The following is a 16,341-nucleotide window of genomic DNA, read 5'->3' as shown; positions in this document are numbered from 1 at the left end:
TTGATAGCTAATCTGCTATGCTGAATATCCATCACTGAAAGCTCAGAAGAACAGATTACACATTCTAGGAACTGCACAGGTATAACTGTAGGGAAGCATTTTCTGTGGGGACTTCCCCTGATGGGTTTATGGGACAGACCCTTAGCTGGGGTGAGTTGCTATCCTACCACCTTGACCTCAGTAGCAATGAAACACTAACCTAGCATTTCTTCTTGTTGTCCAGTCTCCCCTTTCCTAAAAGACAGCTGCTAAATACTTATAGAAAAAAACAATATTTGGGAGATTAAACTGAACAGTAATTTCAGAATGTTTCACATTGCTACAGGAGATCATGAAGCTGCTTTTACAATTCTCCTTTAACAGCTCTTCTAGCTGTGCTGCTGTTATGGTAAATTTTGTGAGTGGAAATACAGAGGGTGACACAGCATTTTTTAAGAAATATGTCTTCATAACAATGACGAAGCTTTTATTCTCTCTACCAGTTGTAAATAGTCAAACTTCTAGCAATCTACTCAAACCTTTAGTGCTAGCTTTACTGTGCAGTTACTATACACGAACCTAGGCAAAGCTTTCCAGCAAAATAAATGGAAAAAAAAAAATCTATATTTTGTTTTCTTATTTCTTCTTTTATTTTTTTTTCTTTTTAATATTTGTTTTGCAGTTGTTCCCTTTCATCCTTTCCAGAATTTGGTCTTCATGGATTTTTAAAGTTGTGTAACTTCTGTTATTCATTCAGTGTTTTTTCTTTATAAATAATTATTTTTCCTCTTATATTTTTCCTGTCCTACACTATTGAAATATCGAAAAAAAGAGATTAGAACCTACTAGTTTTATTTATTATTATTATTTCTGGCTTATTTTGATGAAATAAGTCAGAAAATTACACCTTAGGTGAAATGCTACCAACAAGAGGAAGTCATCCTTTGAGACATGAAAGAGTCTCAAAGAAGCCAACATTTTTTGAAGACAACCTCATTGGCAATTTTGGTAGGTAATATGTACCTAATAATACATATTATTATTATAATAATACATATTATTATTTCTCAACAGCAGGAAATTGAATAAAAAAATAGTTAATCTTTTCATTGCAGAATATTTGAAAGGCATGACTGAAAAATAAATGGCTCACCCCCTTCTAATTAATTGGACTAGTCATGTATTAATTAAGAACATGCATAAGCCTTTGCAAGATGTAGATCATGTACATGAAAGTGGGTAAGACAGAAGTCTGGGAAGACTGTTGCTTCATTATGGACAGAACTCATTTACTGAAACTTAAACACCATTTAGAATCTATTAAATTACTTAACTCTCCTGTTAAAAAGTTCAAATAAGAACCATGTCACTAATGAGAATAAAAATGATGAATTCCTATTACTCATTTACTTCATAGGGATTAAGACAAGAGTTCTAGAGAGATCAATTCTGTGTTCAGTTCTGGGCTCCTCAATAGAAGAGGTGCTGGATTGTGTCCAGAGAACAGCAATGGAGCTGGGGATATGTCTGGAGCACAAGTCGGGTGAGGAGCTGCTGAGGGAGCTGGGGGTGTTTATTCTGCAGAGAAGGAGGCTCAGAGCAGGCCTTATCACACTCTACAACTGCCTGAAAAGAGCTCGTAGCCAGGTGAGGGATTCCTTTTCTGTGTAAAAGAATAGAACAAGAGGAAATAGAGGAAATGGCCTCAAGTTGAGGCTAATATGAGCTTTAGACTCAAGTTGATCTTTAAAGTCCCTTCCAATGAAGTTCCTATGAAGCTTTGTCAGGGGAGGTTTAGATTGAGTGTTAGGAAAAGCTTTTTCATGAAAGGAATTATCAAGTATTGGAACAGGCTGTCCAGGGAAGCTGGCTGAGACACCAGCCCTGGTGGTATTTAAAAGATGTGTACATGTGGCCCTTAGTGTCATAGTTTATTGGTGGACTTGGCTGTGCTGGTTTAAGGGTTGGGCTTTATTATATTAAAGGTCTTTTCCAACCTAAACAGTTCTAAAATTCTATCATTCTAATATTGAATTGCAAGACACATGTTTGGAGAAATTTCTGATTCTAGACCATCCTCCTCAGGATGGGGCAAAAAAAGATTGAAAAGCTCAGGGGAAGCTAAGGACCCTGAGGGAGGCCCCTCAGCAATTACAGTTAGGGGCAAAACAAAGTCATATTGGGGAAAATTAATTTATTGCCAATTAACAACAGAGTAAGACAGAAATAAACCCAAACCTAAATGCACCACCTCCTCTCCTCCCTCTCTGCCTCATTCCTATGCTCAACTTCACTTCTGACTCTTCTACCTCATCCCCCCTGCCTTGAGCAATGCAGGAGGATGGAGAAGTGTGGGTTCTAGTGAGTTCAGCACTCTCTCTCTCTCTTACTTCTTCCTCCTCCTGAGGAGGAAAGCATCACATGAGCCAGCAGTGTGCCCAGGTGGCCAAGAGGGCCAATGGCATTCTGGCCTGTATCAGGAATGGTGTGGCCAGCAGGAGCAGGGAGGTCATTCTTCCCCTGTACTCGGCACTGGTCAGGCCACACCTGGAGTGCTGTGTCCAGTTCTGGGCCCTCAGTTTGGGAAGGACGTTGAGATGCTTGAACGTGTCCAGAGAAGGGCAACAAAGCTGGTGAAGGGACTGGAAAACAAGCCATATGAAGAACGACTGAGAGAGCTTGGGTTGTTTAGCCTAGAGAAAAGGAGACTCAAAGGTGACCTTATCACTCTCTACAACTTCCTGAAGGGTAGTTGTAGACAGCTGGGGGTTGGTCTCTTTCTCCACGCAGCAACTGACAGAACGAGAGGACACAATCTTAAGCTTCGTCAGGGGAAATATAGGTTGGTTATTAGGAAGAAGTTTTTCACAGAAAGAGTGATTAAATATTGGAATAGTCTGCCCGGGGAGGTGGTCACCATCCCTGGATGTGTTTAAAAGGAAACTGGATGTGGCACTTGATACCATGACCTAGTTGAGGTGTTAGGGCTGGGTTGGACTCGATGATCTTGAAGGTCTCTTCCAACCTACACATTCTGTGATTCTGTGATCACCCATGGGCCACACTTCCTGCCAGAAATATCCACTCATGTTAGTGCTCCTCTCCATGGTTGCAGGCCCTGCCGGGAAACTTACTTCAGCATGGGCTCTCCATGGGTTTCTTTCCTGGGGGCACATCCACCTGCTGCAGGGCAATCTCATCTGGTGCCTGGAGCACCTCCTCCCCCTTCTTCACTGACCTTAAGTGTCTGCAGGAGGTTTATTTTCCACTCACACCTTTCACAGATGTCGAGCAGTACTTTTTACCCTCTCTTATTTATCACAGAAGTTGTTAGCAATGCCATGCCATGAGCCAGTGGCAGTTCCATCTCAGAGCTGGCTGGGGAAATGACTCTCTGACATGGGGGCACCCTTGGCTGCCTTTGTCCAGAAGTCACCCTTGCTGCCTCTCAGCTACCAAAACCTTGCCACACAAAAACAATACACTTCAAAAGCAGAAGTGTCTACAGTGCTGAAAAACATGTTCTCCTTCTGTGCCCATTGTTTATCTACAATGAACACGTTTTCCTTATTAGAATACATACTTCATCTGTAGCAATCATTGCAACAAAATCTTAGACCCCCCCATCTATTAACCACGTACTATTCATAATATAATACATATTTCATGCTTCTTAGAACAGCAGTTTCTTTTCAATTCCATAATAATATCTGTGAATATTTGCATTACAGTAAGTTTCATATTTAGTTTACCCTAAGTAGAGTTGCTTAGTATTAGCCTAAGTCCAGCTTGACTGGTTGCTTTCCTTCACTCTGAGTGTTTGTTCACACTCACACTTGCCACAAAGCTGTCATCAACCCAACTGGAAGGTTACGAATTGCTCCACTTGGTTTGATCTGCTCACAGTGGTTACACTAAGCATGCTACTGCCTGATTTCTATCAAAATGAGGGGCTTTTTTCAAATCAAGTTGTGAAAAGAAGAAAACTAATGTAATGTTGTACAATGCAGTTTTATTTTTTTTAATGAAATGCCCTAGCATCATAAAACAGAACACATTCTCTAATCTTGAAGCCAGCAAGATTGGGAAAAAAGAAAAATCAAAGCTCATTTTCCTATACATAATTTCCATACTAAGATTACATTCGGAGAAAAAAACTCCCTAGAATTAAAATGTAAGCAGACATTACTTACACAGCTTTCTTAAAAATAAACTGGACATGTCATACAACTCACATATGGTGTTTTGCTAGTTTAATATGCTACAAATAGAATTATTCAAATGCAACTATGCAGCTTTTCTATTACCTAAGATCTTTATATTTTATTATGTTGCAATACCTTTATTATTTACTTCAACTTCTTTATTATACTATACAATGATCTTTCATCCTTTTCTGGTGGCTTTTTCTTAAAAAGGAGACCTTCACTGTGGCTTTCTTTGGAAACACCAAGCACTCAGTTACAGATACTCAAATATTCAAAGCATTTCAATATACATTCACTATGAGATTAAGTCTCCATTTTTCAAGTAGGGGTCTCATGACTTGCTAACAAACTAATGGAAAGAGCTGGTCAGTATTTATTCCAGTTCTCATTGATGAGAATGTGCTCTGGATAGCTGCAATGCCTCAAACTCCCTCACTGTTGGTAAGCTGAGAGTGCACCATTACCTCCTGCACAAGAATTACTGTAACTTGGAAGTCTGGGTACTCTCACAATATTCATGGATTGACCACAATAACCATAGGCATTTTTTAACAAATGACACTTTCAAAAAATATTCACATTTGTAGAACTGCATAATTTCATTTTCCATGGGATGTTAGTTCAAAAGAACTATTCACTTATTAAACATGGCTTTAAAAATACAGTATATGTAACACCTGTGTTACAAGTGTCAGAAAAACACTGGATGAATCAACATTTCAACTCATTGTATTAATAAGGAAAGCAAAGAGCAGTAGTTTTGGAAAAGTATTCAAGTATTTTCCTGAAATACTATATAACAAAATAAAGGTCCTAAACTTTGTATAATTGTACTTGAGGCAAATATAATTTGCAGGTGCTTTTTGTCATATAGAGCAATAGGAATAATACTTTGTAGCAAAGACATAGAACACAATTTTGATAATACACAAAACTGGAATGTAAATAACTTCAATAGAAAAAAATAACCTGCCATTTATAACAATATTCAAGTGCTTCAGTAATGAAATGACCGATCATCATGGCTTACATTGACCACATATATGAGAGACATGAAACTAACACAAGCTGGATGACAGAAGTACCAATAAATATACATTAATATAGACTCATCAGCTGTCTGGACACAAAAAAACTCCTCAAAGTCAGTTTTAGAGAGAACTTTGAACTTAAAGAAACACTTAAAAAAAGAATAGTACAGAGGCTAACTTCTGTCCTCAAACAGGAATAAATCTGTACAAGAAGAGCAAAATTTAGCCCCAACCCTGGACACAAAACATTTATGTGCCACAATACACAAACCTATATACAACTTAGATAATCACTCCATAGCTCTATATGACAGTCTAATGTTTTTTGTTATAAAAACAAATCAGCACAGTGAATTCATAATTTGTCAGACATCAGTTTCTTCCCTTGGCTTCACAAAGCAAATTATTTTGTTTCATATTTAGTTAAATTATTTTAAGGATTTTCAATCATCAAATTGTATTTCTAAACTTAACACTACAACATCTTATTTTGCAAAGACATTTTAACATATGGAGTAGAATGTCCAAAGAATTGTGTACTGAAGAGGGAAGCTTTCAATATGTTAATATCAGATATTTTTTAAAATTAAAACTTGCTGGTGTTTGAGAGCTTATTTATATTTTCCTTTCCTGTGCCTTCCTGATATTATACAAGTACTCCTGCAATTTGCTTGCAAGAGTTTTACAGTTGCACTATGTGGTATTTGGTATGATCCAAACAGTCATAAAACCTCTTATAATCACAAAAAACATGATGCAAGGGAACCTTCAAAGACAGAATATATAGGATGAGGTGTGACTGGTATATAGCTGTGCTTTTATTTTTCAAATATCTGTACACTATTATTGTTATTACTTAAAGCCAGGAATGTGTGTTTGAATTGCATTGATAAGTTGCAAGGTATTGTCAGAATTACAAAATAAAAGATTTTAATGAAAAAAAAAATAAAAATAAATGACAACACCGTTGTCCAGCATTTAAGCCACATGCAACTACATAACACTCCCAGCAGAAAACATCTTCTCAGACACTGAAAATGTTTTATCTTGGTGCCAGTGGCAAGCCCAATGTTTCATAACATTTAGATATTATTGCAACACAACTACTAAATTAGCTCTCTAGAAAAGCACAGAGAGTTTATCAGTTATCATGAATACATAGATATAGACCAATCCCATCTTTTCTAACATAACAGATTACATTGCTCCAAGATACATTTTAATGATTACAATGGTTTTTTAAAAAAATTACACAATACAGTAAGATGTCTAAAATTATAGAGAAGCCATAAAAAAAAAAATCTAGAAGTTTAAAATACTTGTCAATTTGACTAAAATGCATATTTACTCAATTTCCTTGAGCTTTTATTTTTTCTTCTCCTCATTGGAGGAACAATGTCTATAGTAATTGTTCAATGCTACTCTGGCTGTGGGCAGCTTCATCCTTGCAGTTTTCCTCAATTCCCCTTGCAAACAGTTTCATTAACTGGCAGTGAACCCTGAAAAATACAGAAATTAGTAAGAAATAAATGGGTACAATATATTTAATTCTAATAATCCATTCATTTCAAACAGCTAGACAAAATTTCTTAGACCTGACTACAGAAACCATGCCCTCATTTTAGATACAATCCTCCCCTGCTCCGAGGGCTGTATGCTTTCATCTATCCTCTTTTACTCCCCTTGTCCACACAAGAAGTTGTATGGGCACTTAGAGGAGCCAAGCTTTTACAATATACAGCATTTATAAAATTCACCTTTGGACTGCTAAGTGATTATATTTTAATGCAACACACCTGTATGTAAGTATTATGGGTTTGGTTCCCTTTGTTATAAAAACAACAAACAACATGAGGAACCAAAACTAATCCAAACAAAAACAACAACAACCAAAAAACCCAACTAAAAAAAAAAAAAAAAAAAAAGAGAAAACCCCCCAAAAACAATCTTTCAAATTTTACAAACGTTTTTCTAACTTGATTATTTGCACAATTGCAAAATTTTTTCTCCATATGTGAAGACCGGAGATAAGACTGTGCTGTGTGCAAAAAACCACAAAGTATGGGACATACTCTATTTCTGTGAGACAAAGATGCTTACTTAAGCTAAACAGGAAAAGCTATTGCTCAGAGTAATGAGGCATCCTACACATTTAAAAAGAATCCTTCCAACACCATCTTCATTTTCAGTGCTTTAAACACGTAATACTAGTTCCCGAGAAGTAAATATGACTTCAAAGGTACAACCATCCATCCCACCCAAAGTGATCATTTACAACATACATTGTTGCAGTATTCTCTGGAAAGGATTGAAAATGATAACAAAAATATTTAGGTTTATTATCAGAAGACTGAAATTTGCTATGCACAGGCATCTTTTAGGGATGTCATTATAACCATCTTTAAAATCAGTGAGAAGGCTTAATGTGTTCTGCTATAGAGACAGAAAATTCAAAGTTTACCTCACTTCAATTGCTGAACTATCCAGAGTTTCTCCATCACAATTCCAGGTGCTATTAACAATATTACAGCAACAGGCTGGATGATCTCTGCAGAACTGGCCAAAACGTTTCTTTCCTATGTCCATTACATTGCTTTCGTTGTCTTCTGAAAGCTTTGATGTAAATTGAAAACACTTCACCCGATAAACATCTACAAAAGGAAAGTCAAACTAGAAAAAAAAAAAAAGAACGAAAAGAAAGTAAGCATATCAGGCAGTTTTAAGTAAATTCAGTTGATATGTACAGCAACTCAGCATGCAGCATTTTGTACTCAAGGAAAGCCTGTCCACTCCAGTTTTCTAGAGAAGCTTGCCTAAAGTATAAAGTGATATTTGTTTGTGAAAAACTGCACAAGTCAAAAACAATAAAGCCAAAATGAAACCTTCCTTCTCAATGGTCACTGTATAGTGCCTATTACAGCAAAACTGTAAAACAAAAGCTGCATGGAAGACCATCCCACCCCGGATTCACCTCCTGACTGAGGCCCTGGACTGCAAGCTGATGGAGATAAGTGGCTCAGGTCTGGGCTGGGGGAAGAGAATACATTCCCAGGAGGCTTAAGCCCAGCATCTTTGGGGTTGGAGACCACAGCCCCAGGGCTATCAGCTGCCAGGCTCCAACAGACCCCACACATCAAAGGCAAGAGGAGAGGATCTGGGTGTGTGGTGAAAAAGCCTCTGGTGAGAAGCAATGACTGCCCACACCCCTGCTGTGCAGAGGAGCCCAGCTGCAAGGACCCTTCACCCCGGGAAAGGCACATCCAAGGGACACCCACATGAGGGACAGGAGAGGGGGTGTCATGGCCCATCAAAGGCCGCTCTCAAAGGAGTCCCCAGATTCTGCACCAGAGCACTGCACATGATGCAAAATGATGCAACAGATCCACTTCTTGCAAGGGACAGTGTCAAACCTGCCCCTCTTCGTGGGAGGCACCTAGGTGTTCCCACCTGCTCAAATGTTTATTAATCCACTGCTTTTAATTATATTAATCTATGCTTTTCAGCAGGGGACCTGCACCACCAAGAAGACCAGATGGAGGGAAGGAAATCCATGGAAGGGTGGTATGTTTCTACTTATTCTGTCTCTGTCAAACTCTAGTGTGACTTGCCCCCCCCCCCCTTTTTTTTTTTTATTTATTTCCTCTTTTCTCTTTCTTTTTCTTTGCCTCTTTTACTATTAAATAAAATATATCAGGTTTTTTGGTATCAACATCTAACCTCATTTGGTTTTAATCAAGTTTTGGAGTGTATTTTGAACCTTTCTGGGTTTGATCCCTTTTATTCACAGAGACTTAGTTTTCTTTGCTCTTCTGTGCTTAGACCTGATCGTTCGGGTTGTATCTTTACACCATCCTTAGGACCTCTTCAAGTTAAGACACATAGGCTTTTCTGAAAGTCTTCTGCTTTTGCACTTGGAACAATGCCCTGAAGGCGAGAATTCCGTGTGTGAGCCCTTTACCTCTGAAGCCTTCCATCAGCCTCTTATGATCAAACTACAGAGCTGGAAGTACATGAAAATAAGAATAGAGGGTAATATTATTACGTTAAAAAAATAATTAGTTAATTCAGCTAGAAAAAGCAGGTCAATTAGAAGACTGCTCTTAAAACCAAGACTGCAGATTTACATCATAATATTGAACAAGTACTTTAAAAGAGGCATCATTAATTGAAGGGACAATAAATTAGAGGATGCTCCCATCTTGCCCTGAAAGCAACTTAACAGATATGGAGCTAACTATTCAGTAAACTGTATCAAATACAGTCAGCTCATTTAGCAAAAACCATGGAGTATGTCTGTGCGTGTCTATGGGAAGGGGATGGCAGGGAACCAAATGTGAAGAAAGTTTACTCACAAACCAATCTGTACTGATGTACAGCCACCCTTTTCCTCCTTTTCTTTTTTTTTTTTTTTTTTTTTCACCATTTCCTTAAGTTTTCAAGAAGGGTTTCCCAAGAAGGGTTTTTATGATGGACACTAACTTGAGCTAAGGACATATGTACAACCCTACATTTAACCTCCACTGCAAAACCAGCATATCCCAGAGAGAAATGGGAAGCATTGGAAAGGAAATGGCCACAATGACAACCAGAAAAAGCAGAGATGGAGAGATCTCCTAAGTCTCATGCTCCCTCAGAGAACAGTGAAGTCATCAAACTCTGTTCTTGGAAGCAATGGCTCCTGGACCCAAAGGGGCTCACTAAACAGTGTGCTGGTCCAAACTGCTCAGATGCAAATGCTGGTATCCATGGCTGCATTGTCACCTGTGTCTATGCAGAGAGCACCTGAGCTGTCATGTCTCAAGCCAAAGAAGAATGTTGTCCCTTGATAAATGTTACAGCTAATTTTAAAGGTATGGCTTCAAATGGTCAAAGATATCAAAGGAACAAGTGAGTGAGAAGGAGTGAAGGGAAGAGGAGATTGAGAACAGTTGGAAGCATGAACATGGATACATTCACAATGTGGAAATAAAGGAAAAAGAATACTAATTCTTTCACAATGGAAGAAGACTAGCATCATAAACATGCAAGATTTGTTATTGCTTTTATGCACTAGATATGACATTGGTCCATTGTTCAGATAATTTCCAGAAGATGTTAATAATAACAGATTGTGACAAATATTAAATATGTGTAGTCACAGCCACAGTTCTGTTTCAAAAGATATTACGATCCAAAGCAGTGATGAATCTTCCCACCTGACAGCTACAACACATGCAAGAAATAATTTTGAAGCTGAATGCATAAAGCTCATATCCTGGTCACTTATATGTAGTAAAATACTGCTAAAAGCCTGCAGTTTACAATCAAATTGCAGTTCTGGTAACTTTCTTCTAAATCACATTTTCATACAGTTCACAAGAGTGATTTATTATTCTTCACCACATCTACCTCAGCTATTCATGCTGTGAGTCGTTTTTCATGCTATGAGCAGTTTTTCATGATAACTACATGAGGGCACAGTTGTGATAAAATAACTTTAAATATTGTTCAAACAGCAAATACGCAGAAAATGTTACAAAACTGAATTCAGTTGGCAAAAGTGCAATTTTGTTAGAATGCTGTGGCCAACCAGTTGACTGGTAAAACGTTTTGAGCTGCCTTTTTTTTTTCATGGTACACATTCTGAGATTGCATCAGCCAAAATGTATAAACTTTTAAGAAACAAACAAACCTGCTTTATAGATTTTATTTCTGTCCTGTAAGAATATCAATATTTAACCTTTGATGGACTCTGTATAATTCACTGTCAAAAGGAATACATACCTGATCATCTTGGTTTGTGTGTCTGACGAGATACCGTAGAAAATCAAATCTGGAGCATTTCCGAACTAGAATGAGGTCTGCTGAGCCATCTGCCAAATGAGCTGCTGGTGAAAGACCTTTTGGACTTCGTGGACAGGCACAGCTCATACTTACTGCATTAATAGCTAGAAATTTCCCTTTTATAACCTTCCATTCTTCTTCGCCTCCTGAAACACGTCAAGAAAGATATGTGGAGACAGGTAATCATCTGATCTACTCACAAGAACACCAAAAAGGAATCAATGGCAACTTAAAAATCTTCCCTGGGCATATTCATGTACTGTCAATAAATATCTAAAACGAACTACATTTTAAAATTATGTTTTTAAGTATCTGTTTTTCATTCACCAATAGAGAAAGTTGCTTTCTCCCTTCAGATTGTGACTATCTGCCATAGCTGCTTGCCTGTTCTGGCATATGTATATCAAATTCAGGATCAATGCTATTTGGGAAAACCTGCAAAACCATAGGAAGGCAAAAGACAGAGGCAAGTTACAACTCTTGTAGTGTGAAAGTCCAGAGGGATTAACTTTTTTTAATTCTATTTTTGTTCTTCAACTTGTTAGTCTTAAATAAACAATGATGCAAAGATTGTAGTTTAGTATTTGGTTTCTAAAGCAATATTCCTCTTCTGCCTCAATGCAGCAACCTCGTGTTTTTAAAAAGTCAAAGGGAAGAGATGACTCAGTGCGCAGCAAGGAGCAGCAGGAAGCATATCAGGAGTCTGTGACCACTCTAGCCCCAAATGTCCCAAGATTAGAACTATTAACAGAGTGAAATGTTCCTGTGTGCAAATCTTCAGAAATTTCTGGAAAACAGCACAAAGCCTCTTTTCAATACCTTGAAACTCTGTCGGAGATTACATCCAGACTGAGTTTAAATGTGTGCTGGCTTTGATACTACCAGGAAGCAGAGGAATTTTCTAGAACAAAGAAGCATTGGCAGGTAATGGAGAGTTGTTGCCTAAACTGGATTTTCCTGAACATGGATAAAAATAAATGAAAAATGTCATTTTTAGTTTTAGATTACACTTAATTGTCTTCCTTACCAAACAGAAAAAAAAAAAAAAAAGGAAAAAAAAAAAAAAAAGAAAAAAAAAAGAAGACAAAAAGAAAGCAGCCATAACACTCTTTTTCCACTCTTTTTCTCCTATAAGTAGACTCATTTCAAATGAACAATTCCACAGAATGACTGCAGAACAGACTATGGACATTCATGTTGTTCTAAAACTGGAGTGCCTAAGAGTAAAGTGCCATTAGAGATAAAATTAAGGAGCAAACAAAAAATGCTTACCTTTGTTTATGTAAACAACGTAGAAGTTTTGAGGAATGTTAACTGGTGTGGACTTGAACATCTAACATTATTCAGTTCCCCACATTTTGGTTAACTTATACTGATTTTCAAGGTGCTTTTCTGAAGGGATTACAGATGATGTTTATGCTATGTATTTCATGTCCTGAAATTCTGATATTCTTTACTGTCTCAGTTCTAGGAACTACATGTTTACTTTAGAGAATCAGCATTACAATTGCCTAGGTTATTTTGAACCTGAAGTCTCTGATGCATTCATTTTGAATTGACATGTTCCAAGCTCTATACATCAGGAAAAATAAAAAGAAAAAAATTGTTTCCAAAGTATTTTGTAGTTGTTCTTTACTCTTTGAACTTCTCCTTGTTTCCTGGAATTCATTGAAACTTCTTACTATCCACTGCCTAGTAACAGAACCAAGAAAACCAGTTTTCCGGGAAAAAAACATGTAAGCTCATAATGTGAGAAAAGACTTAAAGAAAACAAAAAAATTTATTATAATTTTTCCATCTAGACTATCCCCTCTGTCTCCTGAGAAGCAAATCAGAAATAGCAAGAAAAAACCGCAGCTTTTAAATTCAACATTTTTGCTTCATTTGCCACAGTGCTTTTTAGTATTGCTTGCTTTACTGCTGATCTTTTTATGTTGCTTTCAAATATGACATTACCGAAAGAAGTAATTTAAATCAGATTCAAAATGCGCATCTTAGAGATGAGACATACCTAAATGTCAGACTATAGAATGACTGTTCAGGCTGCAGGCAAATGACAAGACCCTGCTCTGAGATGAAGGTAGCTGAACAGAACATAAACGACTGGAACTGGAAACAACAGGCATTTTCTGATACACAAACAACAGAATGCAAACCTCTCCCTTTGTTGATAAATCCTTTTGCTGTTTCTCTGAGAAGCATTAGTAATTTAGTCATCAGTGTGTCTAGATATGTATTAACATTCTAAGTATGCTCAGTGTAGTAAATAAGTCTTAAATTACTGAAGGTAAAATGCTTATTTATGCTACAGTAATAGATGGTTTTCATCTGGTATACATCTCAGCATGTTACCCAAAAACACCTTCACTGTTCAAAGTAAGAATGAAGTCAGGGTATCAATCATATTTCAAATGAACAACTGTTTTCATAACCATTTTGCAGCATGTGTCACTGTAACAGCACAAATTATTTGCTCAAAATATCCTACAGTAGGGCAGTCATAAGCAGGGAGTGCATAAGTGGCACTCATTTCAATGGCCTATTGTGTACACACTGCAAGTTGCTGGAATCAGCATAAAGTACTAACACAACATTTACTCAGCACATGCACAGACACTCCTGCACAATACAAAGAAATATGTTCAGCAACAACCAATCAAGCATCCTTCTAAACTTATCTGAACTATACATAAACCTAGCAGGCACAATGAAAGAGTCAGCCAAGACAGCCTGCTGAGTGAAAAGCTTATCTGAAGTGGAGATTTAACATCCTTTCTATTGTGAATCAAAAGTAGCTATTGTATTGTTTCCTTACCAATACTGCATGGATAAGAGACTGGACTGCAAAGAAAGCCAGCTACCAGAAGTAAAATGGAATAAAGTAAACCATAACTACATAATCAGCTGCTTAATGTCATCTGCAATGCTGGCTAAAACTGTTTTGATTGCTAACTAACCTGTAGGTTTCTAGTAGCTCTTTTACTGGATGAAAGGTAACAAAAAGGCAGATTTAAAAATGAGAGGAAAGAAAAGTTATGCCCATTTGGAAAAAAAACCACATAAGTGTGCAGAGGAGTTAGAATGCGGAAAAGAAAGAGAATAAGGATAGCGTAACTAGAGAAACAGGGCACAAATCTCATTTATCATTTGTAGTGAGTATTGGTGGGATGTTGTACAGAAATACTGAAGTCCACTAGATCAGCTACTAGTTGTCTAAGTTCACAGCCTCATAGTAGGGTGAGATTTGTGCTAACAAACACAAATTTTTAATCCTCATCTATTCTAAAAGTTATCTTAATGAACTGCTTCCTTCTATGACAGTTCACTGTTTATCCATTCAGCCCTTCTCACAAAAACCCACTGTCCTAGCTCACAGAATATTATTTTTCCTAAAGAAAAGAAATTAAACACACTGAAATATACAAGTAATTAGTATAATTTTATGAGAATTTTCTGAGGTTTGGGTGGGGAAGATATCTTACATGTTTTTCACATACTTAGAATCATAGTATAATAGAATAATTTTGTTTGGAAAAGACCTCTAAAATCAGAGTCCAAATGTCAATTTAACATAAACCATATCTGCCCAAGTGCCACATCCAAAGTGTCTTATGAACCTTTCCAGGACATCGCTTCCTAGTGAGTCTTTTCAAATCCTTGACAACCCTTTCTGTGAGGAGATTTTTCCTAATATCCAAACTAAACCTTCCCTGACATAATTGGAGGTCATTTCCTTATAACCTGGAAGAGGAGAGAGAACCCCACAAGGCTGCAACCTCCCTTCAGGCAGTTGTAGTGTGATGAGGTCTCTCCTGAGCCTCCTTTTCTCCAGGCTGAACTGGAGCCTCAGTTTAGCTTGGTTCAGTTCCCTCAGCTGCTCCTACAGGACTTGTCCTCCAGACCCTTCACCAGCTCTGGTGCCCTTCTCTGGACATGTTTCAGCACCTAAATGTCCTTCTTAAAGAGAGGGGCCCAAAACCGAACATAGGATTCAAGGTGTGGCCTCACTAGTGCTGAGTACAGGGGGGTGATGACACTTACACATGTTTTCTGTAAACTGAAAGAAACAAACAATGGATTATCAAGTAATGCAGAATGTTTAAAAAAGCAAAATATGTGCACACTTGAACTGGTATCTTCTGAAAAAGAGTAATTTGTATAATACTATCATGTTTTATTTTTTTTTGATGAATGAATTACCTTCATGTTTCAATCCATGTTCCTTGTTCTGCTCTGCCAGCTGTTTCTCACTTTTCTTGCAAATGTGACATCTGAAAACAAAAATACCATTCAATTCCTGAAAATCCTCCACTATCATTCATTTCAACTTTTTTGTTTTACCCAGTCATTACAAGATCTTCCCCCATCACAAGATGCATCATAGCATCTACAATCCTCATGTGGCATGAATCATCATAGCCTTGCAGGCAGTGCAGTTTTTTAAGTACAGTTTTAAAGATTACTGGATGTCAGAGGTAACAGCAGCAGAGAGCCACAAGATCACACAGGCTGGAAGGGATCTCTGATGTAATCCAAGTTGGCCTCACAGCAGAGCTCAAAGTTGGTCCTACAGGGTCAGGATGTTCAGTGTCTTATTCAGTCAAGTGTTGAGGATTTGTGAGGGTAAAGTCCACAGACCTCTGGGCACCTTGTTCCAACATTTGACTGCTCTAACAATGAAAGACACTGTCATACTGGAGTCCATCTCACATGTGCTGAGTGCAGGGGAAGAACCATTCCTGACTGTTGACTTTCCTCCTGCTTAGGAAATTCAGTTTAAGGTGGGCTTTCCTTGCTGCAAGGATGTACTGCTAACTTAGGTACAGCTGTTGCTCATCAGGATCCTGAAATTATTTTTGGCAGAGCTGCCTTCGATCCAGTCAGTGCCCAGTTAACACTCTTGCATGGGACAATTCCACCCCAGGTAGAGGACATCTAAATCTTCTGAACTTCAGGAGATTCCTATCAGCCATTTCCTCAGGCCATGAGGCTCCCTCTTAGTAGCAGCCCTGACTCAAGATAAACCACACCTCCCAATCTGGTATCATCCATAAAACTGCTTAGAGCACACTTTCTGAGACTGTCCCAGTCATTAATAAGGATGTTGCACAGTATCAGGCTCAATATTCCCAAGGGACACCACTGGTAGTTGGTTGCAAACCAGACTTGGCATTCACAACCTTTCTAGTAGTGCAGCCAGTTTTTCACCCACCCACTTACCTAGTCCACACCTCAACAATTTAGTTTTAAGAATACTACAGCAAACAGGACTAAAGGTCTTGCTAAAGTCAAGGTATGTA

General features: G+C 37.8%; 1 protein-coding gene across 1 annotated transcript in view; it reads right to left on the bottom strand.

Moving 5' to 3' along the window:
- Positions 1 to 3,558: 3,558 nt before the first annotated feature.
- Positions 3,559 to 16,341, bottom strand: part of CERK (ceramide kinase) — a 42,822-nt gene continuing 30,039 nt past the window's right edge. The window contains exons 10-13 of the mRNA XM_083859836.1: positions 15,242 to 15,312; positions 10,982 to 11,187; positions 7,680 to 7,888; positions 3,559 to 6,717 (exon numbers count right to left, since the gene is read on the bottom strand). Of these exons, the coding sequence (XP_083715962.1) occupies positions 6,618 to 6,717; positions 7,680 to 7,888; positions 10,982 to 11,187; positions 15,242 to 15,312 (586 nt within the window). The 3' untranslated portion in view covers positions 3,559 to 6,617. The remainder of the gene's footprint in view (positions 6,718 to 7,679; positions 7,889 to 10,981; positions 11,188 to 15,241; positions 15,313 to 16,341) is intronic.

Source organism: Zosterops lateralis, assembly GCF_965231275.1.
Source record: "Zosterops lateralis genome assembly, chromosome: 4".
Lineage (NCBI taxonomy): Eukaryota > Metazoa > Chordata > Aves > Passeriformes > Zosteropidae > Zosterops > Zosterops lateralis.
Note: the sequence above shows the minus strand (reverse complement) of the source record. Positions and strands in the feature narration are given on the sequence as shown.